The sequence below is a fragment of the Phacochoerus africanus genome, chromosome 4, assembly GCF_016906955.1.
Source record: "Phacochoerus africanus isolate WHEZ1 chromosome 4, ROS_Pafr_v1, whole genome shotgun sequence".
In the NCBI taxonomy this organism is placed as follows: domain Eukaryota; kingdom Metazoa; phylum Chordata; class Mammalia; order Artiodactyla; family Suidae; genus Phacochoerus; species Phacochoerus africanus.
Genome location: NC_062547.1, coordinates 2,349,185 through 2,375,371, shown reverse-complemented (window position 1 = coordinate 2,375,371; position 26,187 = coordinate 2,349,185). Strand labels below are relative to the sequence as shown.

The 26,187-nt window shown below is 52.5% G+C and overlaps 1 protein-coding gene across 7 annotated transcripts in view; it reads left to right on the top strand.

Moving 5' to 3' along the window:
* The first annotated feature begins 2,247 nt into the window (after positions 1–2,247).
* The window catches only part of NADSYN1 (NAD synthetase 1), a 48,951-nt gene continuing 25,011 nt past the window's right edge, over positions 2,248–26,187 (top strand). The window contains exons 1-7 of one of the 7 annotated variants that reach the window (XM_047774994.1): positions 2,248–2,382; positions 4,096–4,294; positions 5,177–5,237; positions 6,566–6,682; positions 10,668–10,721; positions 11,138–11,227; positions 25,430–25,481. In XM_047774994.1, the coding sequence (XP_047630950.1) occupies positions 4,210–4,294; positions 5,177–5,237; positions 6,566–6,682; positions 10,668–10,721; positions 11,138–11,227; positions 25,430–25,481 (459 nt within the window). In that variant the 5' untranslated portion in view covers positions 2,248–2,382; positions 4,096–4,209. Of the gene's footprint in view, positions 2,383–4,047; positions 4,295–5,176; positions 5,238–6,565; positions 6,683–10,667; positions 10,722–11,137; positions 11,228–16,962; positions 17,076–25,429; positions 25,482–26,187 lie in introns of those variants that run through there. The other 6 variants (XM_047774993.1, XM_047774995.1, XM_047774996.1 and 3 more) reach the window with 6 other exon arrangements.

Below are 26,187 nucleotides of genomic sequence, written 5' to 3'. Positions count from 1 at the left end.
TTCAGACATGTTCCTGTATTGCTGAGAACCTGAATTTTCTGAACCGTATCCGTCTCAAGGACACCACCAGCTGGTCTCAGAACACTTGACTGGCTGCCAGCTGCCACCTTCAAGTCCCAAGGTCCTGCCATGTAAGTCTGCAACCATTTTGGACCCCAACCAACCCTTAACAGGCACCCTTCTTGCCCACTGCAATTACAATTCTTGACAAACAACTTTTTTTTTTAATTACTCAAATGAATTGATCACATCTGTAGTTGTATAATGATCATAACAATCTAATTTCACAGGATTTCCATCCCACCGCCCAAGCACATCCCCCCACCCTGGACAAACAACTTTTGTAATTTTTGTGGGGTGTTGTCTTTCTTTTCTTTTCTTTTGATGGCCACCTGTGGCATATGAAAGTTCCAAGGCTAGGGGTTGGGGTTGAATCGGAGCCATAGCTCAGCAACACCGGATCTGAGCCACATCTGCAGCCTACACGGCACCTGTGGGCAACTCCAGATCCTTCATCCACTGAACGAGGCCAGGGATCGAACCTGCATCCTCAAGGTCCCCATGTTGGGTTCTTAACCCACTGAGTCTCGAGAGGAGCTCCAGGTTTTATCTTTATGAGTCTCCCCTGTGTTGGAGTCCAGTGGGACACAATTCAGGTGCTTCTGGAATTGGTTTCTCCTGGGCTACCACCCTCAGCTTGGCTCGAATAAAACTACTTTCTATCCCATTATAGATCAGCTTATTGATTATTTTCTCCTGAGACCAGGAATGGCCAAGCTGTGTACCCTGCCCTCCCCCAGGCTTTGGACAAAGGCCATCCTTGCAAGGGCGTGACCTTGGGCTGGGCAGCTGTACAACCCAAGCAGCCCCTGGAGGGGTGGGCAGCGGGAAGTGTGTGTGGACCCTGCTTCTGACATCTGGGCCATCAGCCCTACTGGCAGCGGGATCTGGATGGACATACAGAGATGTTTTCCTGCAGTTTTCCAGGTTGAAAATAGAAATATACCAAGCAACTGAATACGAAGTAAAATGAACACCCATATACCCTGATTCAGCAGCTGTCAACAGATTGCTGCATTTAATTTCTCTCTCTCTCACCCTGTATCTCCCCCTTCTTCGTTTCCTGAACCATTTAAGCTGCAGATGTTACCCCTGCTCCTAAATACTTCAGCATCCCCCTCCTAAAAACAAGGACATCCCCCCATATCTCCAAAATAAAATGACCACACTCTGGAAATTTAACATCATTCGATGCTATTGCCTAATATACTGTCCATGTTCAGTTTCCTCCAAGTGTCCCACGTGTGTCCTTTACAGCGCCTTTGAAAATCCAGCATCCAATCCGAGAACCATACTGTGCATTGAGGGACCGCAGCTCCTCGGGTTTAATCCAGAGCCCGCACCGCCAGTGCTTTCTGTTTTGTTTTATTGCATCTTTTCCGTCTGTGACCACGCCAAGGCCAGCTTTTTGCAAAGTCTCTCCGTTTGGACTGGGCTGTTTTTCTCCCCGTCCGTCCTGGCATTCAGGATCTGCATTTGAGGGCAAGATAACAAACCACAGAGGCGTCGTGCCCTCACGCATCACGGTGATGACGGAGAGACAGCACTGGGTGAGGGCTTGGAGCGAGATCTTAATGTTCTGCTCAGGAACCGAACCTGGGCAGCCTGGTGGAAAACCCGGAATTCTAGCCACTCTGCTAACTAGAGCCTAAAAGCAGAATGGCCCCGATTCTTGCCCCCAGTGAAAGCAAGAATGTTTCAAGGAAGCACAGATTGCGAAAATAGGTAAAACATCTTATTGTTAGGGACGCAGTACAACGTGTGGGACGGCGCACGGAGAAGTGGTTTATTTAAGTCAGAAGCAAGGCAGTAACACACACCCTAAAGAGGAGTGGGGGTGCAGGCGTCCCCCGAGTGAGAAGTGCACCAGGGAGGTGATTATACAGTGATTTTACATAGTTTATATAGTTCCTCAGGTCTGTTTACCTTTAGCCAATTATCTTAATTTATCTCTCACCCCTGACTGCACACAGGACCCTCCCCGACAAGTGTGAGCATCTTTTGGCAAAGATGGATTCCAGCGCAAAGGGTGCTGGGACGGTATCCAGACTTACTATGGCCTGGCGCCCCTCCCTTTCTGACCCTTAGGAGTCTTACTGCGCATGCGTAACTGGGGAGGTCTCCTTGACCCACCAAAGTGGTCATCTGATCTTTCCATTCCAGCCGAGCTCAGCTCCTGCAACTCGCTTTTTCCTTGAGCGTCAGAGAGAAACAAGGCAACACGTCCCAGCTGTTCTCAGCACAGGGGCCGGTCACCGTCACCTCCAAGCTCAACAGCAGGAGGCAACATGGTGTCACTTTCACTTTGTCCCCTTGTTGACGGTAAGTCTGAGAGTGAGGCTCAGATGGCTTCTGCCAGGAGTCTCCATTGCTCCTTTGATGATTAATGAGTCATCTGCAGAATGGCTGAGACTGTGTAAATGCACGGCCTCCAAAGACGCTTCGTCCAGGAATCTAGCATTTAACGATGACTCCTGCCTGAGTCAAACTCCCCGATGCAAAAGGGCAATATTTTCTAAACTCAACGGCATTTTTCTGTAAAGAATTTCCCTCTCATTTCATTTTTTTGTCAACATGGAGCAATAGATTTTTTGTGTATGGAGTTATGATCCTGTACTTTCACTTCCTTTTTTTTTTTTTTCTGTTTTGGCTGCCCTGTGGCCTATGGAGTTCCCAGGCCAGGGATCAGACTCAAGATGCAGTTGTGACCTATGCAGAAACTGTGGCACCGAGGGATCCTTTAACCCACTGTGCAGGCCAGGGATTGAACCTGTCCCAGCGCTGCAGAGACGCCAGCCAACCTGTTGCGAAACGGCAGGAACTTTTTTTTTTTTTCTTTCTCCATTTACTTTTTTTTGAAGTCATTATCTTTGGATATTCAGTTTGTCCCATATTTGGCCAGTGGGAACCCCTTCAACTGACTCTTTTTTTTCCCCCAAATAATATATTCCCCCCATTTTTCGAGAACGGCCTTATTTTCTGCTGCAACCAGACCCTGGAGGATTTGCTCCTTCCTTCTCAGAAGCGCAGAACCAGCCATTGTTGGCAGGAGATACCTGAGCAAAGGCCAGAAAGAGCTGAGAGATTTCTGGGAATGAAAACTACCCCCGAGGGTTGAAGTGAAGCGTTATGAATTAACACATGAACATTTTTGTGCTTTTCCGAAATTTCCAAATTTTCCATCACGAACAAGGATGACTTTATCAGCAGGAAACAAGTCTGAAAACGCGTACCTGCGGCAGAGGCAGCCTTGCAAACCGGGAGAAAAGGATGACCTGTCCCATCCAGGATGGGTCAGCCAGCTACTTGTTCCTGTGGGGAAAGGATGGATTCCTACCCTAAGGGAACTAAAGGCTGGAAGGCGAAAAGGAAACTTGAAAAACCGCTGGAGTGAACAAGTTCAAATGCGGCGGGAGAGAACACTGTTACCAGTATGATAACACCACGCAGTTATCATACTGAGTAAGGCTGCGCATCTATGTTCCCTGGCAGGCAAGCCTGGGTGGGTGTAAGTGCGTATGTGCTGGCACAACGCTGCTAGTAACTTCAACGTCCTGCTGTTTATGAACCGTTCACGAGCGCTTTCTTCCTCCCAGGGGATACCAAGTGCAGAAAAAAGGAACCCAACATAACTAATATTACAGAGGAAACACCCAAATTGCACAAGGGCATTACGACGCAGTTTGCAGGGAGGTGTGGATAAAACAGGGGCGGTGGGCAGCTCTCCCGGACCTGGCGACACAGTTCCGCCCACCTGGGTCAGCGTAGGGGCGGTGCGGGCTGGGCGTGCTGCGCATGGGCACACGCCTTTCAGTGGGGCGTCCTTCTGCGCAGGCGCGGCGGTGAGCGGCGCTCGCGGGCGGGGCGGGGTGAGCTGGGGGTCACGGCCGGGCGATCTGGGGGCGTGGCCTGACGCCACCAGCTCTGCGGTCCTGTCTGGGTCTCTGCTCTCCCGGCGGGGCGGGGCGATCCGGGGGCGGGGCGGGGCGGGGCCGGGCTACCTGGGGCGTGACGCCGCCGTCCTGTCCCTGCAAGGCCTGGCCCGATCCCGCGGGGCGACCCGGAAGGGCTGGATCCCGCCGGCGACTCTCGCTAGGATAGAAAAACTCGCTGTCCGGCCGGCCTTTCGCGCGGGCTCCTGCAGCCAGGATGGGCCGGAAGGTGACCGTGGCCACCTGCGCGCTCAACCAGTGGGCCCTGGACTTCGAGGGCAATTTGCAAAGGATTTTAAAGAGTGAGTCTGGGGGCGGCTGGGGAGGAGGATTGGAGGTCCGTTCTGGCCGGCCCGGCTTGCTTGTGGCCCTCAGACAGCCTTGCTCTGGAGAAAGTCGCCCGGGGCGTGGGGACAGATAAGATACCCTATCTTACCGTGACTAGGTCATTGCTGTACGAGCCCAGGTCCCTGTGAATAGGGGGTGGGTAACAGTGCCTGGGGACACGAGGAATGGACCCGTGGTAAGACGAGTGAGGCCGTGGAGGTGGAGATGGGAGGGGCGAGCCTGTCCTCAACTATCCCTGGGGTCTCTGGTGGCATTTCGAGAGCTGAGCTGCCCAGAGGTGTGTGAGGGGAGAGAGGGAGGGCGGCCAAGCCCCCGCGGGGATGTCTTGAAGAAAAGCCCACGGTGGGCGGGTCCCTGATGCCTGAGGACCTTCCTGGGGGGTGGACATTGAGGAAAACCCACCCAAAGAGGGAGGGGGTGGGGCGAGCCCACCAGCTCAGAGACGGGGGTGTGGTCCTGTGTGTGGGGTCACCATGCAGTTATCGTTTTTTTTTTTGCATCCTCTTTGAGCTTGCGCTGTTCACACCTAAACCTGAGGTGGGGGCTGCTCCCCCTGCTGGTGCCTTCGTGTCCTGCTTCCTCCCCACACCTGATCTTCTGCATTGGCTGTTATTAACCCGCCAGGGTGTGACCCCATGGCCTCCCTCCCCCGCCCCTTGGTGCTAAAGGTCAGCCCTGCAGGCCCTGCCTGGATCTCACTCCTGCCGCTGCCATAAGCAGGGTCTGGGAGGTGCCCTTTGGTTTCTTAAGACACCCACGGCTGCCGTTTTGAATCCGCCTTTGGACACATTGGCGGTGCTGAAGTTGCCCCTCTTCCTCTCTCTTTGTACATGTAGGTATTGAAATTGCGAAACACAAAGGAGCAAAATACAGGCTTGGACCGGAGCTGGAAATATGGTGAGAGCAGAGAACACAGACACCCCCCCCCCCCCCCGGACGGACAGGTAGAGGCGTCTGTATCAGCTCCTCTTGGCCAAAACGGTATTGAGGGCCTCAGACACGCAGGCCCTTTTACAGGACCCTCAGAAACCCGAGTGGGCCCGCTTGATGCCCTCAAACAAGAGCAGGCCCGGCAGGGCTGGGAGAGCCTCGCTTCCTACGTCAAGCTGCATCGGAGCTCATGAAGGAGCTGACTCGTCGCAGTCTGCGCGGCTTTCTTTCTTTCTTTCTTTTTTTTTTTAGGGCTGCGCACACAGCATATGGAGGTTTCCAGGCTAGGGGTTGAATTGGAGCTGCAGCTGCCAGCCTGCACCACAGCCATGGCACCACGTGGCAGGATCCAAGCCACGTCTGTGACCTACCCCACAGCCCACGGCAACACCAGATCCCCTACCCACTGAGCGAGGCCAGGGAAAGCTGTGGCTGGATGTCAGGCCTTGCGCTGGTGTTTTTTTTATCACATGTGGCCTGGGAGCTAAGGGAGTGGCGGCCTCTGAAGCAGGAATCTGTCCTTGGAGAGGAAGGGACAGGAAGCTGGACAGGAAGTGACAGGAAGGGAGAGGAAGCTGGATCCCTCACGGGGTATCTCCTGACTCCAGGTCACTCATCTAAGAACCAGGCTCTCCCTCACATCAGGACCAGAGGCCGAGAGGCACGCCTTCCAGGCATAAGGGTGGCAAAGGCGGGTTGGGGGGTTGTGTTCGTGTGTGCAAAGTTTGCCCAAGACTTGCACCATCACTTCCAGGCCACTTAAGCACATTTCCAAAGATACTTTTTCCGAATGAGGTCACATCCACAGGCTCTGGAGGTTAGAACACGGACACATGTTTTGAGGGGACACCATTCAGCCCGCTTCAGACTTAAGGAACAATAGCAAGAACCTCGGGAGTCCGGTGTGGGTGGCATTTGAACAGTTATTCACGGTCCTTTTGCCTGTGGGATGTTTCTCTCTGGTCCAGCTTTGTTTCCTTTGCATCCCTTTCTTTCAGATGAGTGTGATTTGGGCCACATTAAAGTTTAAAAAAAAAAAAAGTCAAGGGTCGGGGGAAAAAAAAGAATTTCTCCTAGGAACTGAAAACCATGAGAAATGGATGGGGCCCAGGCCATTTATTTACAATAAGATGCATCTTTTTTCTCTGCTCACGATAGACTCTCCCGGGAGGCTTTATAAAGAGAAGCGTGCCTGGGTTGCACCCCTGCATGTTCTGATCCCATTGGCCCCTGCCCCGCCCCCAGCCCACCTGGCATGGCTCAGGGCCTCACCTGTCCGCCCCCTCCCTCTGCAGCGGCTACGGATGCTGGGATCATTACTATGAGTCGGACACCCTCCTGCATTCGCTCCAGGTCCTGGCTGCCCTTTTGGAATCTCCGGTCACTCAGGATATCATCTGTGACGTGGGAATGTGAGTGCCAGCGTGAGCGTGTGGGGAGGCGAGCGCGGAAAGGGGCAGGTTCAAGGGCCTGGGCCATCCAGTGCCATCCTGGCGTCAGGGAGGGGGAAGCTGCACATTTCGGGGATCCGGAAGGCTCTGTAGAGAAGTGGGCTTTGCCCCCTCCTCACCCTGCCGACAGCCGATACCCCCGCGGAGGCAGCTCTTGGGAGATTTTGCGTACGTTCTTCCAGAAGCTCCGGTGCCATATGGGGACACACGTTGCCCAAGTGGGAGCCCAGGCCCTCCCATCACACCCACAGCCCTTTCTTTACTTCGTGGTGAGTCTCTGCATGGTTCCCCATCCCTCCATGTTGACGGGCTGGCCATAGCGTTCCAGACGGTGTAGGTTCCATAGATGCAAGTCCACAGCTGCAGCTTCCACGGGTATAGATGCCCGTGGTGGAGGTTCCATAGACGCAGCTTCCGTCCGTCTGGTTGTATGCGGTGTGGGTGTGTACAGACGAGGCCCATAGTTGTGGGTCCCATAGCTGCAGGTGTATAAGGTATAGGTGTGTACAGTAGAGAGCTGTAGCTGTAGGTCCGTGACTCTAGGTTCCGTCAGTCCAGGTGGATAGGGTGTAGGTAGACATCGAGGAGGACCATAGGTGTAGGTGTGTATATACCATGTGTCTATACACAGGTATACACGGCGCAGGTCCCCGGGTGTAGGTGCGTATACACAGGTATATACGGCGGAGGTCCCCGTGGTGTAGGTGTGTATACCCGGGGCGTAGGTGCGTATACACGGGTACGTACGGCGGAGGTCCCCGTGGCGTAGGTGCGTATACACGGGTACGTACGGCGGAGGTCCCCGTGGCGTAGGTGCGTATACACGGGTACGTACGGCGGAGGTCCCCGTGGCGTAGGTGCGTATACACGGGTATGTACGGCGGAGGTCCCCGTGGCGTAGGTGCGTATACACGGGTACGTACGGTGGAGGTCCCCGTGGCGTAGGTGCGTATACACGGGTACGTACGGCGGAGGTCCCCGTGGCGTAGGTGCGTATACACAGGTATACACGGCGGAGGTCCCCGGGTGTAGGTGCGTATACACAGGTATATACGGCGGAGGTCCCCGTGGTGTAGGTGTGTATACCCGGGGCGTAGGTGCGTATACACGGGTACGTACGGCGGAGGTCCCCGTGGCGTAGGTGCGTATACACGGGTACGTACGGCGGAGGTCCCCGTGGTGTAGGTGCATACACAGAGGTACATAGCATAGTTGCTGCAGATGCAGCTTCCGTAAGTGCCGACGTACACAGCGTGGGGACCAGAGGCGCAGGTCCACGTGGTTTACACGCCGACCTCGGTGGACTTGCAGGCTCGGTTCCAGACCGCGACAGTAAGGCGAATGGAGCAAGAGAGAGCGTCCTGCGTTTTTGGTTTCCCAGCGCATGTGGGACTCGTGTTTCTGTGGTTCTGTGGTCTGTTAGGTGCTTCGTAACGTTGTGTCTGATGGATGGGTACGCAGATACCCACCTTCCTGTACAAGTACTTTAGTGCTGAAAAATGCTAACTAGCAGCCGAGCCTTGGGCAGCTCATCACCTGGTGGCTGGTGGAGGGTTTGAAATATCGCGAGAATCACCCACATGTGCACAGAGACAGGAAGTGAGCAAAGGCTCTTGGAAAAATGCGGCCAAGAGACGTGCTCGAGGCCGCGCTGCCGCACACCTTCCGTTTGTAGAAATGGCAACGTCTGTGAAACACGATAAAGCAGAGCGCAATAAAACGAGGTGTGCCTGTCAGTCTAGAGGGTGTAGGCGCCGCAGGTGTGGGTCACGTGGGGAGGAACTCTGGCCTAGGGTGTGTGTGTGTGTGTGTGTGTGTGTGTGTGTGATGTGCTTTGTGTAACCAAAGCCCCCGGTGGGCCTTTCTGTTGTTTCTGTCTGCGGCCCGAGTTCAGTGTTAAGTGGTGCGGCTGTGGCCGTGGTTGCTGTCTGTCCTCAGCCCTGCACCCACCGTGACACCTGCGTAGGAGTGTCTCTTTGAAGCAGTGACTAGATGAGGTGTTTTAATCCAGTTTGTTCACATTCATTGTAACTCTTTTTCGAAAATTTTGTTGCCGTATAGGGAACTCGCAACATTGTGTTCCTTTCAGGTTTACGGCAAAGTGACTCCGTGACACACTGACATGTATCCATGCTTTTCCAGATTCTTTTCCCCATGTAGGTTATTGGCAGTCCTGCGTCCATTGCCCTGTGCTGTGCAGTGTGTCCATGTCACTTATCTGTTTTATGCAGTGTATACGTGTTCATCTCCAGCTGCAAATTTGTCCTTCCCCACAGTGCTTCTCCTTTGGGAACCGCATGTTTGGTTTCAAAATCTTTGAGTCTGTTTCTGTTTTGTGACCAAGCTCTTCCGATTTTTTTTTTTTTTTGGTCTTTTTAGGGCTACACCCGCAGCATATGGAGGTTCCCACACTAGACAGCTCGAATCGGAGCTACAGCGGCTGGCCTACACCCCAGCCACAGCCACGCAGGATCTGAGCCGTGTCTGCGACCTACACCACAGCTCAGGGCATCTCCAGATCCTTAGCCCACGGAGCAAGGTCAGGGATCAAACCCACAACCTCATGGTTCCTGGTCGGGTTTGTTTCCACTGCGCCATGACGGGAACTCCGCTTCTGTATCGTATTTTTTTATTAGATTCCACGAATCAGTGATCTCAGATGCTATCTGTCCTCGTCTGCCTTATGTCACTTGCGTGATCATCTCTTGGCCTGTCCATGTGGTTGTCACACCTCCTCACGTGGGCACTGTGTTTCCTATAACTTGTGTGACAAATGACCTCACGTGCAAAACACAGAAGGGCACCGACCTGCTGTCGTGTGGTTCTGGAGGTCAGAGTCGAAGGCGGGTCAGCAGGGCCACTGCTCCTGGTGGCTCTTGGGGGAGGACAGGTTTTCTTGCCTCTTCTGGCTTTTAGGGCCGCCTACATCCCGGCTCGAGGCCCCTCCTTCCATCATCAAAGCCAGTGACACGTCACTGCCACCCTGCTCCCATCACCACGTCCCCTCCAACGGTTCCTCCTCTCTGTGCAAGGCCCCTGGGGTCATGTTGGGACCCAGAGTCCAGATGATCCCCCCTCTCAGGTCCGTAACTTACTTCTCACGTTGGCGAGGTCGCTTTCGCCAGGGGAGGTGACCCAGTCCCAGGTTCCCGGAAATAGGACGGGGACGTGGTGGGGGCCCTTTACTGAGCCCGCCACGTGGACTGACTTTGTCCCTTTAATAAGTTTCCTGGTCGCTACGTTTTCTTTCTTTTCTTTTGCCCCCTTGTCTTTTGTTTTCTTTGTTCTGCTTCCCTCTGCTGGCCTTGAATGTATAGTCCGATTTTTCTTTTTCTTTTCTTTTCTTTTTTTTTTTGTACACTTAAAAGGTTAACAAGCAAAGTTAAGGATATTCTTCTTTTGGCATCTGGATCACGCATTTATCTGGATCTGCAGGCTCCACCCAGCAAGGCCGTTATACCGTGACGTCACGAATAGTCACCATTGAGACCTGTCTTTCCAAATGCTCCTCCAGGAGGAAGGTGCCAAGCCACTTTCCAGCCTCAGAGGTTGGAGGCGTGTTATCCTAGCGCTGATCATGAAAGGAAGGGCTCAAAATAAAAAGAAAATAAAGAAAAACATGAGTTCCGTTGTGGCCCAGCAGGTTGGGGACCCGGTGTTGTCTCTGTGAGGCTGCGGGTTGGATCCCTGGCCTCGCTCAGTGGGTTAAGGATCCTGTGTTGCCATGAGCTATGGTGTAGGTCATAGATGCGGCTCGGATCTGGCGTGGCTGTGGCTGTGGTGTAGGCTGGCAGCTGCAGCTCCGATTCGACCCCTAGCCTGGGAAGTTCCATGTGCCGCACTGTGGCCCTAAAAAAGACAAAAAGACCAAAAAAAAAAAAAAAAACCCCACCCCAGACGTGTGGCTTCCACCTGCAGACCAGCGTGAGTGCGTCTCTCTCCGCAGGCCCGTGATGCACCGCAATGTCCGATACAACTGCAGGGTGATATTCCTCAACAGGTAGGTGACCCTGGCAGCAGAATGACCTGCCTGCCCCTCCCAGGCCCAGGGCACGGCCCCGAGGGCCCAAGGGCTGGGAGGCGTCTTCTGGAAACACCTTGGTCGGGGCTGGTGTTCCAGGCAGGTGACTCAAGGGGCACCGCCTCTCCTGGTCTCTGCCACAGCTGACACCTGCAGGTATTCGAGGCCACAGGGTGGGGTTTGGGGACCACAGCCCTGTTACCGGGAGGTCAGTCCAGGGAGGGCGGCCTTCTCATGTCCCCTCGTGGTCCCTAAACATCCGCTGCCCACACATGCCCGGCTGCCAGGTCTTAGGGGCTCTGCCCCCCCGTTGACAGTCCGGGCGGATGGCCCTGGGGCTGCTCCTTGTCACAGGGCGTGTTCGTCTCAGGAGTGGCCTTGTCCCCCGGCTGTAGGAAGATCCTGCTCATCAGACCCAAGATGGCCTTGGCCAATGAGGGCAACTACCGGGAGCTGCGCTGGTTCACCCCGTGGTCCAGGAGTCGGTGAGTCTGCCCGACGCGCGGGGGCCTGGGCTGTGGCCGCCCGGTCCGGTGTGCATGGAGCGTCTTTCCGTGTTTAGCTTGTGCAGGTCGCGGGGGACACAGCCCGGAATCCGGGGCAAAGTCCCGGCCCTGGAGTGCTGTCGTTTAGACGGGGCTGATGTGATGCTGCGGATGAATTCGCAGCCAGCTTGTCAGCTGCAGCTCGAGGTCACCCGTCAGCGCTCACCAGTCGCCGTGCGTCGGACCCGTGTATCGGGGTTCTCGACTCCAGCCCTGTGGCCTGGGGGCCGGATCTTTCCTGTCGGGGTGGAGGGGGCGTCCTCGGCACACCGAGGGGTGCAGCGGTTCCCCTGGCCTACCTCGGCGAGATGCCTGTGTCCATTGGTGACCATTTAAAATGTCAGCAGACATTGCCAAGTGTCCCCCGAGGACAGCACTGTCCCTGGTTGCCGTATATTCTTGTAGTTGTTTCTGTTTATTCACCGTTGCTGCTGTTGCAAAAGGAACCTTTAACATGATATTTTAAGTGGTTAATATTCTTATGTAGGAAGAGCTTAGGATTGGGTGTGTTGCTCTTGCCATTGGCCGCCTTCCTGTAGTCTTGCTGCACCTGTCGTTATTCTACTGATTTCCTTGGTTCTCTTTGTTTCTCTCCAAGTAGAAATTATATAACATGTAACTACCTTTGCTTCTTTCCAATATTTCCATCTCTCAGTCCATTTTCGAAACAACGCTTGCTGGCCAGCACCTCTAGAGCAATATCCTAGCTCGTTTCTGGAACAGATGTCTTGTCTGTTCCCCGACTTGACTCGGGGAGCTCTGCCTGTTTCTGCCTTTGGTTTGGCGTTCGTATCCATCCTTTATTAGTTTCACTTTGGGGCCTTAAAATTAATGGCGAATGGATGTTGAACTGATCAGACATCTTTTTAGCCTGTGTTGAGCTTTGCATGTCTCCATGGACGCCAAACGGATGTGATGGATTAAGCTTTGATTCCGTGTGTTCGTATTTACTCAGAATTTCCTTCTCTTCTAGATTCAGACGCCAGTATTATGTTAGTTAAAAATTTTTTAAAAAAACTTTTTTCTGTGCCCTGATGGCTTTAAATATACGAATGGTATATTATCAAGTCATCGTATGGCTGATATTCTCTTTATCATTAGGAGTGTTGTGTCAAATAGTGTTTTTTTAAGTGAGGTAGATAACATGCGATGAAATATGCAGATTTTAGGTGCTTTCTTTCTTTCTTTTTTTTTTCTTTTCATTTTCTTTCCTTCTTCCTCCCTTCCTTCCTTTTTTCTTTCTTTTTCTTTTTTTGCCACGCCTCAGCACTTGGAGTTCCTGCACCAGGGATCAGGTCAGGGCCACAGTTGTGACCCACACCACAGCTGCAGCAACGCCAGAGCCTGAACCCACTGCGCTGGGCTGGGGATTGAACCTGCATCCCCGAGGTCCAGAGATGCCACTGACCCCTCGTGCCACAGTGGGAGCTCCTGGGTGCTTTCTTTTTGACAGTCGTGTGCCTTGGAGCAGTCACGCCACACAGAAGCTAAAGCCATTTCCGCGGCGCCACAGCTCTTGCCAGCTGAGCCCCAAGGCTAGTCTTGTCCTGTCTTAGATGTCATGCAAACGGAGTGACACCTGTATGTTTTCTCATAACTGACTTCTTTTGCTCACCATGATGCTTTTGAGATTCACGTGATGATTCATTCCTTCATAGAGTACAAAGCGTCGGCTCTTTTATATAATAACATGGTTTCATAAGTCAGAAATAATCCTGTGAGCAGATGACAAAAAACAAACAGACTCTCCTCGTCTGCCCCCGTCTCCGAGCCCTGCTCCCTGAAGCTCTCTCCATTTCCTTTCCCATTTTTCTCCTTTCCCCTCATAACCTCTGCGTTCTGCCTCAGTATTTCTAAATAAATGTGCAAACATTGCCGTTTCCTGGTTTCCTGCTCTGGGAGGCCAGGGTTTGGCGCACTTTCAAGCACTCGCTGTTAGTTTTTCTGCATCTCCTCTTCCTAAGACGGACTTTTCACAGTTTTCTGGGTTTCTTAAAAAATGAAAATCCACCTGGGTCAGGTGGAAAACCTCCTTGGCTTTATGCAGTGGTTCAGGAGCCGGGCAGCCTCCCATCGTAAAGGGAAGGGCACCCCGACGGGTGTACGGGATGCAGAAGGAGGGCAGGACAAGAGCAAGGGCAGGAGGGGAGGGACGGGTGGTTCAGACCGACCCTCTTCTTTGGGGGGGAGGACAGCAGCGTCTACATCACGCTGACCCCACCCCCCCAGTGTCATCAGGGAGTGTCACAGTGACTGTTCAAAGCTGACGTTTCTCGGAGGGGTTGAAACGGCAGCTGAGTCCTGGCAAGGTGTCTTGCGGGGGGGAATGACTCCTCTCAGGGTCTCGCTGTTTCTCTCTAACCAGTCACAGCTCAGTGTTTCATGATGGGCCAATGGACAAGTTCACGGCTGAGCTGCAGAGTGTGTTCTGAATCCACGTCTGGCCACATGCGCCTCCTGCCTGGAGTTGACCAGTGTCAAGTTCCTTCCTTTTAATCTCTGTTCTCACCCAGCGTTCCCCCCATCAGTCATAAGGGCACTTCCTGCACCAGTCTGTCTATAGCCCCCCCACCTGGCTGCCCAGCTGGCCCCCCTCCCCGTCAGAGTTTCTGGGACCTCTCTTTTCTCCCTCCTGGGTTTGCTCAGCCTTCTGACGTCTGCCTTCCTGTCAGTCACTCATTTGCTCAAAGATCACATTCCAGCTGCTTTCTAGGATTCTGCTGCCACCGGGCAGTTAATTCGGTCCTGGCAGTGTCTACCTGGAGGTAGCCTCAGATGCGGTAGGTTCAGAGCTCAGCCCCCACTGCCGTCTCCAGTCACAGATCTGTTACCAAACCAGGTCCCTTTGTCCAACTTGCAGCAGACCAAATGCTGAGCTGCTGAGGTCTGCGCTGCGTGATGGCTGTTCTCATGCTCCTTTCATGTACCCTGCTGGACCAGTCCTTGCCTCACCTACGCTCTAATTACCTGGCCAACCTTCCCTCTCAATCATAGAGCCTAATCAGTCACTGCCTACATACTCGCCCCAGCCCCAGCTAGTTAGTGACCCTTCTCATCTTTAAATCTGAACATCTCCCCTGTGACAGTCTCTCAAAGGGATGCTGGAGGGCGTGCCCCTCTGCTGGTTTCCCTGGTAACCAGTGAGCCAACGTGCGTGTCCTTGCCAAATGCCTGGGCTATGTGAAGTTGGGGATGCGTGCCATTAAAGAGAGGTGAAAAAAAAGAAAAAAGAACTAGGGCGCTAAATTAGTGAAGGTAGTTTACAAGCAGAGGGGTTTTAATGAGCTGTCCCCTGACCTACTGTTCTGCAAGGCAAAGTCAAGAATTCCTGTTAGCCATCAGCCTCTGTTACCCAGAGAGGGCACGATTTCAGTCCTGCCATATTCCGATTGTTCCTCAATCTTGAGGAAAGGGGTCAGTGACCACTCTGACTACTTCCTCCTGAAGAGGGATGTAGGCCTCACCAGGGTTTGAGGAGTGAAACCATTTTTTTTTCCCTTAGGCCCTCCCCATGGCATATGGAGGTTCCCAGGCTAGGGGTGGAATCAGAGCTATAGCTGCAGCTGCTGGTACACCACAGCCACAGCAACTCCGGATCCGAGCCGCATCTGTGACCTACATCACAGCTCATGGCAGTGCCAGATCCTTAACCCACTGAGCGAGGCCAGGGCTCAAAGCCACATCCTCATGGATACTAGTCAGATTTGTTTCCACTGCACCACATTGGGAACTCCCAGAAAATAGTTTTTAAATTTGACTGCAGGAGTTCCCGTCGTGGCGCAGTGGTTAACGAATCCGACTAGGAACCATGAGGTAGCGGGTTCGGTCCCTGCCCTTGCTCAGTGGGTTAACGATCCGGCGTTGCCGTGAGCTGTGGTGTAGGTCACGGATGTGGCTCGGATCCCACGTTGCTGTGGCTCTGGCGTAGGCTGGCAGCTACAGCTCCGATTAGACCCCTAGCCTGGGAACCTCCATATGCCGTGGAAGTGGTCTAAGAAATGGCAAAAAGACGAAATAAAAAATTAAAATTAAAATTAAATTTGACTGCAAATACTCACAAATCTTGAGAGGAGCACAAGGCTTTGGGCTTAAGGATATGAGACAAACAGGAAGTAAAGAGTTAATGACAAAAAAGGGATATAAACCCTAGCACACATAGAACAATATGTGTTCTATTGCTAAACCCAGTTTAACAATCCTTCAAACATAGACCTTATTTCTGCTGGGATCCATAAGGTATTTCCTAAAAGATCAAATCCAGGTTCTTGTGATGACACTTGTTGAGGCTGAGTTACCTTTTGAATAACTTTATCTTAGTAGATTTTTAACTTCTGTATATACAACAGGAGCAATTGGCTACTACAAATAGGCCTCATTTCCCCCCCCCCCCCCGGTAAAATATGATCTAAAGCGTTTTGTTGCCACCATTCTGGCTAAAGAATCTAAAGCCCTCTGGTGGGAGGTTATGACTTGAACTGTCTTATTTCCTGCCATTCCTAAAAAAAAAAAAAAAAATTCACAGTTATAAAAGGAGACCTTGACACCATAAGGTTGCAGTTGGTAGCTACTGGAAGATACTGTTTTGAGAACAGCTGATGGTGTCCTTGAGTCTGGTACAGTTCAGAAAATTCAGGTTCTCAGTAATACAGGAATGTGTCTGAAGCCACATCCACAGTGGCCACCCAGCTCAGTTTTTGGATGCCTGAACCACAGTTACTCTATTTTGATTTTTTTAATATTCATTCATTTTTTTTTCTCTTTTTCTTTCTCTATTTTGATTTTTAAATGTGTTATTTTCCCTAGTGGTTAAAGCAGATGTATAGCACATGTTGGATAGGCCACAAAACAGGTTGTTCTGGTTAGCATAAAGTTGAGGTTAAATCATGTATAAACCAGAATGACTCGGCTATACCTCAATATTTGAAAATTTCCCCCATCATTTTCCCCTTTTGATTGCAAATCTTTTGATAGAAAGCATTAATGATCAAAATATGTGTCCCTCGATGCCAGAGAGGTTACTGTGTGCCCTGGGTCCGTCATGTCCTTAGGCCTTCTGTTTTCATAGATAGATGGATTTGCCCAGTTACCCACACAGGGGGAAACTAATCAGACATAGTGAACAGGCACAGAGTAGGTTAGCAAGGAAACATTTTACAGGCTATACATTTTATCAGTTGTACCAGACAGTCACACAAACATTTTGCATGTGCTTTTAGCAGTGGACTTAAAGCAAAAAGTGATAATGTCATGAGTAATTAAACGCGGCAACAAGTTTACTAGAGAATTTCCTCTCCATCCTGAACCCTGGGGACGATAAGTGTTGATGGTGACAGGGAGATGAGCACTTGGTCGAAACAGTGTGTCGGACTCCGTAGCGTGGTAGCGTGGGCCTTAGGGGCCTGGCCCGGAGTCTCGGGTCAGCCGTCTTCACTGCTGTTTTCATCTCATCCTGCTGTGGGTGTCGTTTGGGTCAGCAGTCCTTTCTGCAGTCTGTTTCCCTTCTTAAGTGGGAAATGTGGCTTCAAGAGTCTGTTCTCCTCAGTTTTACTGTACACGAGCGATTTACGAATGTCTGAGGAGGGTCTGTTCCTCTAGGTCGGAGAGAGTCCTTTAAATCATGTCTTTTTAGCCTGCACAATCCCTGGTTGCAGGTCCTGGGCTATCTGATCTTCATCAAAAGAAAGATTCGTGTGATCCGCTTCTGAATCAAGCCTGGACTATCCTTCTAATAGTTCGGTTAAACTCTGTAATGATGTGACACGGCCACAAGGCGTCATCTTGGACACAGGTAATAAGTAGGAAACCTCAATATATACAGAACCTCAGTATCCACTACTTTCTCTCTAAATTGTCCTCGTTTATACTGACTCTGGCCACATTAAGGCTAATTTGTTTGTGAAATGAGTCTGGCTTCCGTAAACTTGGCCTATTTACCTCAGAGTAATTGATCACATAGGCTCTGCCTTCCTTCCGGAAGGACGGGAGGGCGACAGGGAGCGGGCGCGAGAGAGGGCGGGGGAGGGAGGGGGGGGAGGAGGGAAGAAAGGGGGGAGGGAGAGGGAGGGCGGGAGGGAGAAAGGGAGGGAGGGAGAGGGGGGAGGGAGAAAGGGAGACAGGGAGGGAGGGGTGAGAGGGAGGGAGGAGAGAGAGGGAGGGAGGAGGGAGAGGGGGGGAGGGAGGGAGGGAGGAGGGAGGGAGAGGAGGGAGGGGGGAGGGGGAGAAAGGGGCGGGCGAGGGAGCGGGCGGGAGGGAGCAGGTCTCTTTCTTTCTTTGCAGGATGAGGTCTTTCTCGAATGGGGGAGTCTTTTGCTTCTTCGCTGCATTTCTCTCTCTCTTTCTTTCTTTCTTTCTTTCTTTCTTTCTTTCTTTCTTTCTTTCTTTCTTTCTTTCTTTCTTTCCTTCCTTCCTTCCTTCCTTCCTTCCTTCCTTCCTTCCTTCCTTCCCTACTCTTGTACTATATGAAAGTTCTCGGGCTAGGAGTCGAACCAGAGCTATAGCTGCCAGCCTATGCCACAGTCACAGCAACTCGGGATCAGAGCTGCTTGTGTGAACTACACTGCAGCTTGTAGCAAGGCCAGATCCTTAACCCACTGGGCAAGGCCAGGGATCAAACCTGCATCCTCATGGATACCAGTTGGGTTCTTAACCCCACTGAACCACCGTGGGAACTCCTTGTGTAGGCTCTTTTAAATGGTGCTAGTGTTGCAGAAACCGCAAAAACCGTGGCGATGGAAGGAGACAAACAGCACTCGGAGATATGGAAAAGCACGGTTTATTCAGCACCGGTGCGGGCTCAGAGGAGTCACCTCCAGAGTCTGAGCACCAGGTCTTTGTTCTCAGTAACTCTTATACACTACCAGGTCTTGATTTTCCCATGTAAGCATCCCGGACCTCCCCCATCCCCAAGCAGACAGAGTTCCTCCCTAAGAAACTGAGCAAGTGAGGTTACAGAAGCAGAACTGATCAGCAATGCGGGGTACCTGATGAGCAGGGCTGCTGGCTTGGACAGAGGGCACACAGTTGTTACGTTATTACAAGAAGGGTGGCATAGTGATGAGCACAGCTGGAAAGGCTTGCAACTGCCTTCTTAGCCAAGGGGGGGTTGTTCTTTAGTTAAAGCTCCATTTCACTAGAACTTTTTTTTTTTTTACTTTTGTGTAAGAATTTAGAACTCTTCATCCAGGAGCTCAAGTTGACCTTTTAAAAGTCTGTATCTTTTGGAGTTCCTGTCGTGGCTCAGTGGTTAACAAACCTGACTAGTAACCATGAGGTTGCGGGTTCGATCCCTGGCCTCGCTCAGTGGATTAAGGATCTGGCGTTGCCATGAGCTGTGGTGTAGGGCGCAGACATGGCTCAGATCCCACATTGCTGTGGCTGTGGCGTAGGCTGGCAGCTATAGCTCCGATTCGACCTCTGGCCTGGGAACCTCCATAGGCCGAGGGTGCGGCCATAAAAAGACAAAAAGACAAAAAATAAAATAAAATAAAAGTCTGTGTCTTTAAAGTGATGCCAAGGGCTTGCTCTCAGATTTGTCTAAGATGCCTTCAGATTTGGATGAATTCCTTTCTTCTCAGCATACAGAATATCTGGAGGTTCCTGCACCTGCCAGGAAGTGAGTTTTCTTATTCACCTGGAAAGGCTACTGGAAACCTAAGAGTTTCTGGTTTCTGGAGGGATCAGGTAAAGAGAAAAGATATTTCAATTCTATTTCCAAGAGTAAAATTTACGAAGTTTGCTATAAGTTAACATTAGCTTAAGGGGAAAGGCTTCCTTATATCTGGAAAGCACAAATTAAATGCCAATAATGTTTTAGACAAAAACCGTAAAAATTTTATAACTGCATTCGTCAGTTCACTCAGTCCTGTGAAACTAGTCCTTGATCTTAATCTTTTGTTAACAGTTTTATGAAGCCATGGGGCTGCACCTGCAGCATATGGAGGTTCCCAGGCTAGGGGTCCAGTTGGAGCTGTAGCTGCCGGCCTGCACCACAGCCACAGCCACGTGGGGTCCTTAGCCCACCGAGCAAGGCCAGGGAGCAAAGCCACATCCTCCTGGATAGTAGTTGGGCTCGTTACCACTGAGCTGTGATGGGACCCCCTCCATTTTCTAACTTCTTCACCAGTTCAGCTCTGTGATCTGAACATTATTAGGGACCCGTACTTGTCACAAAGTCCTTTCAGTGAGTTTTCTGGAAGAAGAAGCATTGTTGCAAAAGCATCTGAGCGAAACAGTCGCTGTCGCTGAATGACCTCTTTCCTCCTTGTGCCACAGGGTGTGCAGGAGTCTCACGGACCCGAACACCGTAAGTTTTCCTCTCGTAAGAAGACAAATGTGGGTAGACGTAGGCTTTCTGGCACCTAGTGTTCCAGTATTTATTTTAGCTTATTTGAAATGATTTAGATAGTAAATGCTTCCATTTGACGATTTAGCAAAACTCTAAAGTTTCAACTTACACAAAATCTGGAGAGCGTATTTTGAATTAGGTAGTCCTCAAACGTAGTTATTGCTGAAGAAGTCTCCTAAAACTCTTCTCTCATGTACCTCTGTCTCATTGCTCACGAAGATGTTATCATACCGAGCCAATGTTTCTCGCCGACAAAATGTACAGCGGAGGTAACGGGAACTTATTTGACTTGCAGTAAGCCTAGGTGAACTAAAAGTGTTATACTGAATGCTGATGACTCGACAGACATTTCTGTACTAATTATACCAACAAGCTAACACTAACTTTAATGCCAGTTATCAAATTTAATCCTGAGTATTTCCCCGATCCCATAACCCTGCCATTCATTCTGGTTCGTGTATTTCGTAGTTATGAGAATTGATGTAAGTGCTTAATTTCCTTTAAGCCCATTAAGTAGAGCTCATTGATAAATTAATTTTGTACTACCTTCGGGAGGTAGAGAAATGTCACAGCTTTAATGCACAGCAGACACTCGCACATCCACAAACACAGAGCCCTCATCGCTTTCCTGCTGGAGTTTAAAAAGCCTCTTTCTGCATTTTTGGCCTTCAGGGTCAGGGATTGGAGATGGTTTACCTAAGAATAAAAAAAGTCTTCCTGGGACCCCCTGGGAGAACCTACATCACAAAGGCACCGGGAGGGGGACAAAGCAAGTTCCTCCAGGAGGACTTGTTTCCTTAGAGTCGGAGTTTTGAAAATATATTTTGTCAAGTTACATTTCTCTATCTGCACACGCAGAAAGCAGTTGTGGAATGTCAGGAGAGCCCCGCCTTGGAGTTCCCCAGTGGCTCCGCAGGTAAAGGATCGGGCATTGTTGCTGCTGAGGCCCAGGTTGCTGCTGTGGTACCAGTTCAATCCCTGGCCCAGGAACGTCCGCATGTCGAGGGCATGGCCAAAAAAAGGCAGAAACAGCAAATCCACCGTGGGCATTTTTCTCTCGAGGCCCAAGAATGTTGTGACCACACGGCGTTACCAAAAAAATAATTGGGGTTCACAATTGAAAGCTGCCGGTTGTTTTTGTTGTCTGCTTTTTAAGGCCGCACCTGTGGCATCCGGAAGGTCCCAGGCTAGGGGTCGAACCAGAACTGCAGCTGCCGTCCTGCACCACAGACACAGCAGTGCAGGCAGGATCCGAGCCACATCTGTGCCCCACACCACAGCTCACAGCCACGCTGGGTCCTTAACCCGCCGAGCAAGGCCAGGGATCAAACCTGCGTCCTCACGGATACTAGTTGGGTTCGTCGACCGCTGAACCACGACGGGAACTCCTGAAGTTGCCCAGTTTTAGCGAATACAGCCTGAAAAGCTGCCGGGGGTGGGTGGGGGGATCAAGTGACCATTTCCTGTTTTGGAGGGTTTCCCCTCCAGGTGGTCGCAGCGATAAAACCTTTCTACGTGTCCTGATTCGGTCCTGACTGCTTGTCCAGTCAAGAAGGTTCAGACGCGCCCCAGACACGGAGCCCTGCCCGTTGCTTTGCGGTGAGCAGCGGAAGTCTGAAAGGATGGGTTTTGGTAAAAGGGGACCCCTTTGAGGCCACAGCACATCACTGGCAGAGGCCCCAACATCGCCCTGCACCCCCATTCACCTGGGAACGTCTCATAGGACTGGAGGGAACGGAGCCCCTTTCCTCGGCGTCCAAAGACCCTGACGAGGTCAATTCCCAGAGGAGTTTTGCTCTGGCCACCGAGACCTCAGGGATAGGACAAGAAGACAGAGACAGACAGGGCAAACGAGGCCCTGGCAGAGATGCCCCAGGCCAGGGCCGAGCAACCAGAAGCTCAGGGCTCGAACCCCGGTTCAGAGCAGCTCAGCAACTGTGACCCGTCTCTGCCCTCTTGGGCTGGCCTCGAACCCACATTCTCACCAGAGTCGCCCACCATCTGGACAAGATGTCAGACAGGGTAGGCAGAGCTGGTGTGTCACGAGGTTACTCACCCAAAAGACGCCTTCCAGACCCACAAGCTGTTTCTCAGCCGCAAAGCAAAACCCTGCTCCAGGGCCCATGGTCTGCGGGACGCGTGGCCAGAAAAGCGCGGCAGGGCCGGTGCCTGGACGAGCGGTCCCCACGGCTACTCAGACTCATCCACAGGCTCCAGCAAGGGACCAACGCACCACGGGCAGAAAGTTCGTCACAACTGACCTTCCGGCGCCCCCCCCCCCCCCCAATCTGTTCCTGAACCAGGTCCATGTGCCTGATGCTCATGGCAGCGAGCTGAACGCTGAGAGGCCAAGGCTGCAGCAGACAAAGGGCTTATTCACCAAGCAGCCGAGTGAGACGGAGAACAGGCTCAGACCCCCTCCCTGAAGGCAAGGGGCTTGGGCTGTCTATGGGGTGAGCAGGGTGGGGGCCTGGGGGAAGGAGGGTAGCCGGTGCTCTGTGCACGTCTAGTGCACGCTTCTGCGTGTTCAAATAGGAGCATGACCTGAGGGTGCGGGGTCCCGGCGCTCCCACATCAGAAGGCCATTTGTCAGACACCTGCGGAAGCCCGGTTTTAGGCTTGGTGGGTGCAACCAGCTTTAGCCGGCTCACACTGGCCAAGAGCTGATGCCAAGTTCCCGTGGAACAGTTGGGCTTCGAGGAGCTGGGAGGGTTACGAGCTGCTCCCCTTCTGCTCCTTTAAAATAAGGCAAGTTCAGGAATTCCTCCTGTTCGCCATCAGCTTCTGACTCTCGGGGACACAGGTTCAAGTTCAACTGTCACCTGTATTTCTGATACAGATCAGAGGCTTCCCCTGCTACCACCCCACCCCAGGGTTGATGAATTGGCTGGAGCGGCTCCCGGTAGATTGATTCTCATCACTCAGTGGAAGGGAGAAGGCCCAGATAACTAAGAAGGCCAGCGAAGACCAGGAGAGGAGGAGGAATAAAGAGAGAGGAAAAACAGACGAACCTACCGCCTGCGTTCCAGGAGTTAAGCGGGTGTGTGGTCGGCACGCGGTCTAAAGGAGACCCTCTCCTGCCTGTAGGGTTGTCTGGTTGGTGACAGTGAGGACACCGCAGATCCCTGGAGCGAAGGATGGGCCACTCGATTACTTGGGGAAAGAAAGGACGTTAGAGGAGTCCCTGCCTCACATGATTGTCTGCCAAAAACACCTCGGGAAGAATCAAACAGGTACCCACGACAAATCCAGCCGGAGAGCTTTTAGAAGGTAATGTCAGGATTTCTTTGTAACCCTGGGCAGGAAAGCAAGACACAGAAAGGGCAAACCACACGTTAAAAGGCTGGCAAATTCCACCGCAAGAACTTTGCGTCCAAAGACAGCACTGCCACGGGCGCAGGAACAGTTTGCAGCTCTTACAGAGCAGGCGCACCTGTCCCCTTCACTGACGGGTGGGACGGAGAGGTCAGAACCTTGATACTGAGCGGCCTCGGCTGGATCCCGGCTCTGCTGCTTCCCCGCTGAGCAGCTTGGGGCCCTCAAGGAGGCCTGTCTTCTCTGCACCTAGGGGATAATTCTAGCAGCCATCTCCCGGGCTGTGGTTTTGGAGGGGACGTGCTTCGGTGACGTAGAGCATTGAGCGCCTGGCCCAGGAGACACGCCGTCCGTGCTCACAGTTATTTTCCTCGGTTCTGGAGTTCCCTGGTGGCCTGGCAGTTAAGGATCCAGGGTTGTCCCTGCTGTGTTATCGGTTCAATCCCTGGCCCAGGAACTTCCTCCTGTCATGGATGAGGCCAAAAAAGGGCAGGTTTCCCTTCGTTCTGTGCCAAGACCCGCTCAGCAGGTGCGGGCTGAAGAACAGGTGCTGTGACACTTAAGAAAAAGTGAACACAAACCAAGACACAGAGACATTGATCTTGAGTAAAGGTGGGAACCGGGGGACTCAAGGTCTCAGGGACCAAGAGCCCCGCCTCAAGAAACCCCACTGCTTTTATTGTGCTCTTGAGGATTCCGTCACGTGAGGCGGGGGCTGTGGGTGCAGGATATAGAGTTTTATTATTTTAAAAGTCACGTACCCGGTAGCTGATTAAGCTTTTATTCTGATCTTTAGGCATTTAACAGTCATTCACATGGAGGAAGCTTGGCCTCCGCTCTCTATGCAGAGCATTCTAGAGAATCACCATTGGGCTTCTGCAGCAACCCGGGGTGCCTAGGTCTGCCCCTGGGTTCTTGCTAATGCATATGCTGCTGCCGACCCCACATAAACCCCTTGGGGCCATGAGGCTCGTCTTCTTGCTCGTTAGAGGACATGTACTATGCTGTGCAAACGGCGTGCCCATCTGCACAGGTCCGGCGTGCCTGGACCAACGCATTATGTCCTCATTCAGCTGACCCTATGGATAACTTATGCCTTTAGGTCTTTGGTCTTAAGCTTAAGTCATTCACCGGCACTGCGACTGTTTTTCGAGCAGGAAGATGGGGTAAAGTAAAGCAGGACAAGATGGAATTTTCAGCACAGAGGCTGAGAAAATACTGTAGCAACACGTCTCCCGACAGTTCTGAGAAGAGGCACCCGTGGTAAGCGCTCAGTGAGTATTTGCTGAATAACCGAAGATGGTCGTTCAGGATATATACTCCTGAGTCAATAAGAAAAAGAGAAAAATGCAAAGAAACACAAAAAGGAAGGTAAAAGAATACACAGCAGTAGGCATTTCACAGAGGGACAGTCCTGCGACCTTCGAAAAGGCGCTCAGCATGGTTCCAGCTCAGGATGAGGTCAGTTGGGGTCGCAGTGAGCTGGCTTTTTGCCCCACTGGATTAGTAAAGGTAAAAAGGTGTGGGCGTTCCTGTCGTGGCGCAGCAGTAATGAATGTGTCTGGCATCCATGAGGTTGTAGGTTCGATCCCTGGCCTCGCTCGGGGTTAAGGATCCGGCATTGCCTTGAGCTGTGGTGTAGGTCGCAGACGCGGCTCGGATCCTGCATTGCTGTGGCTGTGGTGTAGGCTGGCAGATGCAGATCCGATCTGGTGTGGCTGTGGCTGTGGTGCAGGCCGGCAGTTACAGCTCCGATTGGACCCCTCGCCTGGGAACCTCCATATGCTGCGAGGGTGGCCCTAAAAAAATAAACAGAAAAAGTAAAAAGCTGCAGAAGGTAGGGGTTCTGCCAGTGCTGGAAGAAACACTTTGGAAACAGTTGGGTGTCACCTTGTGAAGGGGACGTGGTGCCCTCCCCCGACCAGCCCGCCATCTACCGCCCTGTGCTGGGGGGGGGGGACGTGCGCCAGCATCGCCGGGTGGGGGAGCAGGGAGCAGTGATCCTCCGTGCACTCGGGTGAACCTTGAAAAGAAGGTGGAAGCAAAGGAGTGAGTCTCAGAATGTGGGCATCGCTCTGTGCCTCGTGCACGATCTGGAACCCCGTCACTTCTGGGACGATGGTGGCTCGTCATTGCAGGGTGGGCTCGTGCTCTGTGGCCTTTCTGATTCAGTGACCTTGGTCAGGAACGGTACCTGGATTTCTCCGGGTTGGGGGGCTTCTTTACAGATAACCGCCCCCCAGCCTCTCCGATGCTGGAGGGCGGGGCAGGGGACCGGAGGGCCAGGCGTCTCGCCGCCCCGTGGCCCCGGGCACCTCACTGAGGGGCCCTAGACTTTCCTTTTTACTGAAGGGGTAAGTGCAGCACGGGGGACCCCTTGACTGCTCTGTTCTCAGCTCCCACTGTGAGTTTTGCTCTGTCTCTGGGGGCCGTGCAGCCTTTTTTCTGAAACGCTCCTCAGATCTGCGGTGTTTCCTTTCCAGGCAAACAGAGGAGTATTTTCTCCCCCGGATGATTCAGGACCTGACGAAGCAGGTGAGTCGGAAGGAAACTCTTTCTCCGTCAAAGATGCCCCTCTGCTGGGCTGAGGGCGGGCCAGGGGGCTGGACCCTCTGGGACAAAGTGACAGCTGTCACCGTGGCCTGTGTACGCAAACCAAGGGGCGATTTCCGGGACAAGGCGGAGTGGGCCCCGGGCACCTTGTTCCTGTCCCCGCCCCTCCTCTCCTCTGGCTCCCCCAGCGGGGTGGGCGCAGGGAGCCTGGCGAGGGGGCCTTCTGCCCTCTTCCCTGCTTGGGCCTTGGGACCGTCCAGCAAGCTGAGTCTGGGGGCTTTCTAGCTGTAACACGCACGAAAGACTTAATGTGGCGGCCTGTTATTCTGTGAGAACTCAGCGTCAGAAATCTGTCCTGTCTGACCCTGTGAACTTGGCTGGCTGGACCTAAAGGGCTGTGACCTTGCAGCCTTAGCCGACGGCCTCATCCATCTGCCTCCTCCTGGAAGCTGCTGGGGTGGGGCAGCTGGAACCCTGTGCTGTCCACCTCCTGCAGGTGGCTGAGAGCCAGGGGCATGGAGCGGGCCTCATGGGGGCCCTGACTTCTCTGACTCCTGCTCAACATTCCATGCTGGCTGCCAAGTGTGTCAATTTGTTCAGGCTGCTGTCACAAAGTCCACAGCCAGGGCGGCCCAAACAGTAGACACTCACTGGCCCCCGTCCCGGAGGCTGGCGTCCCAGACCCCGG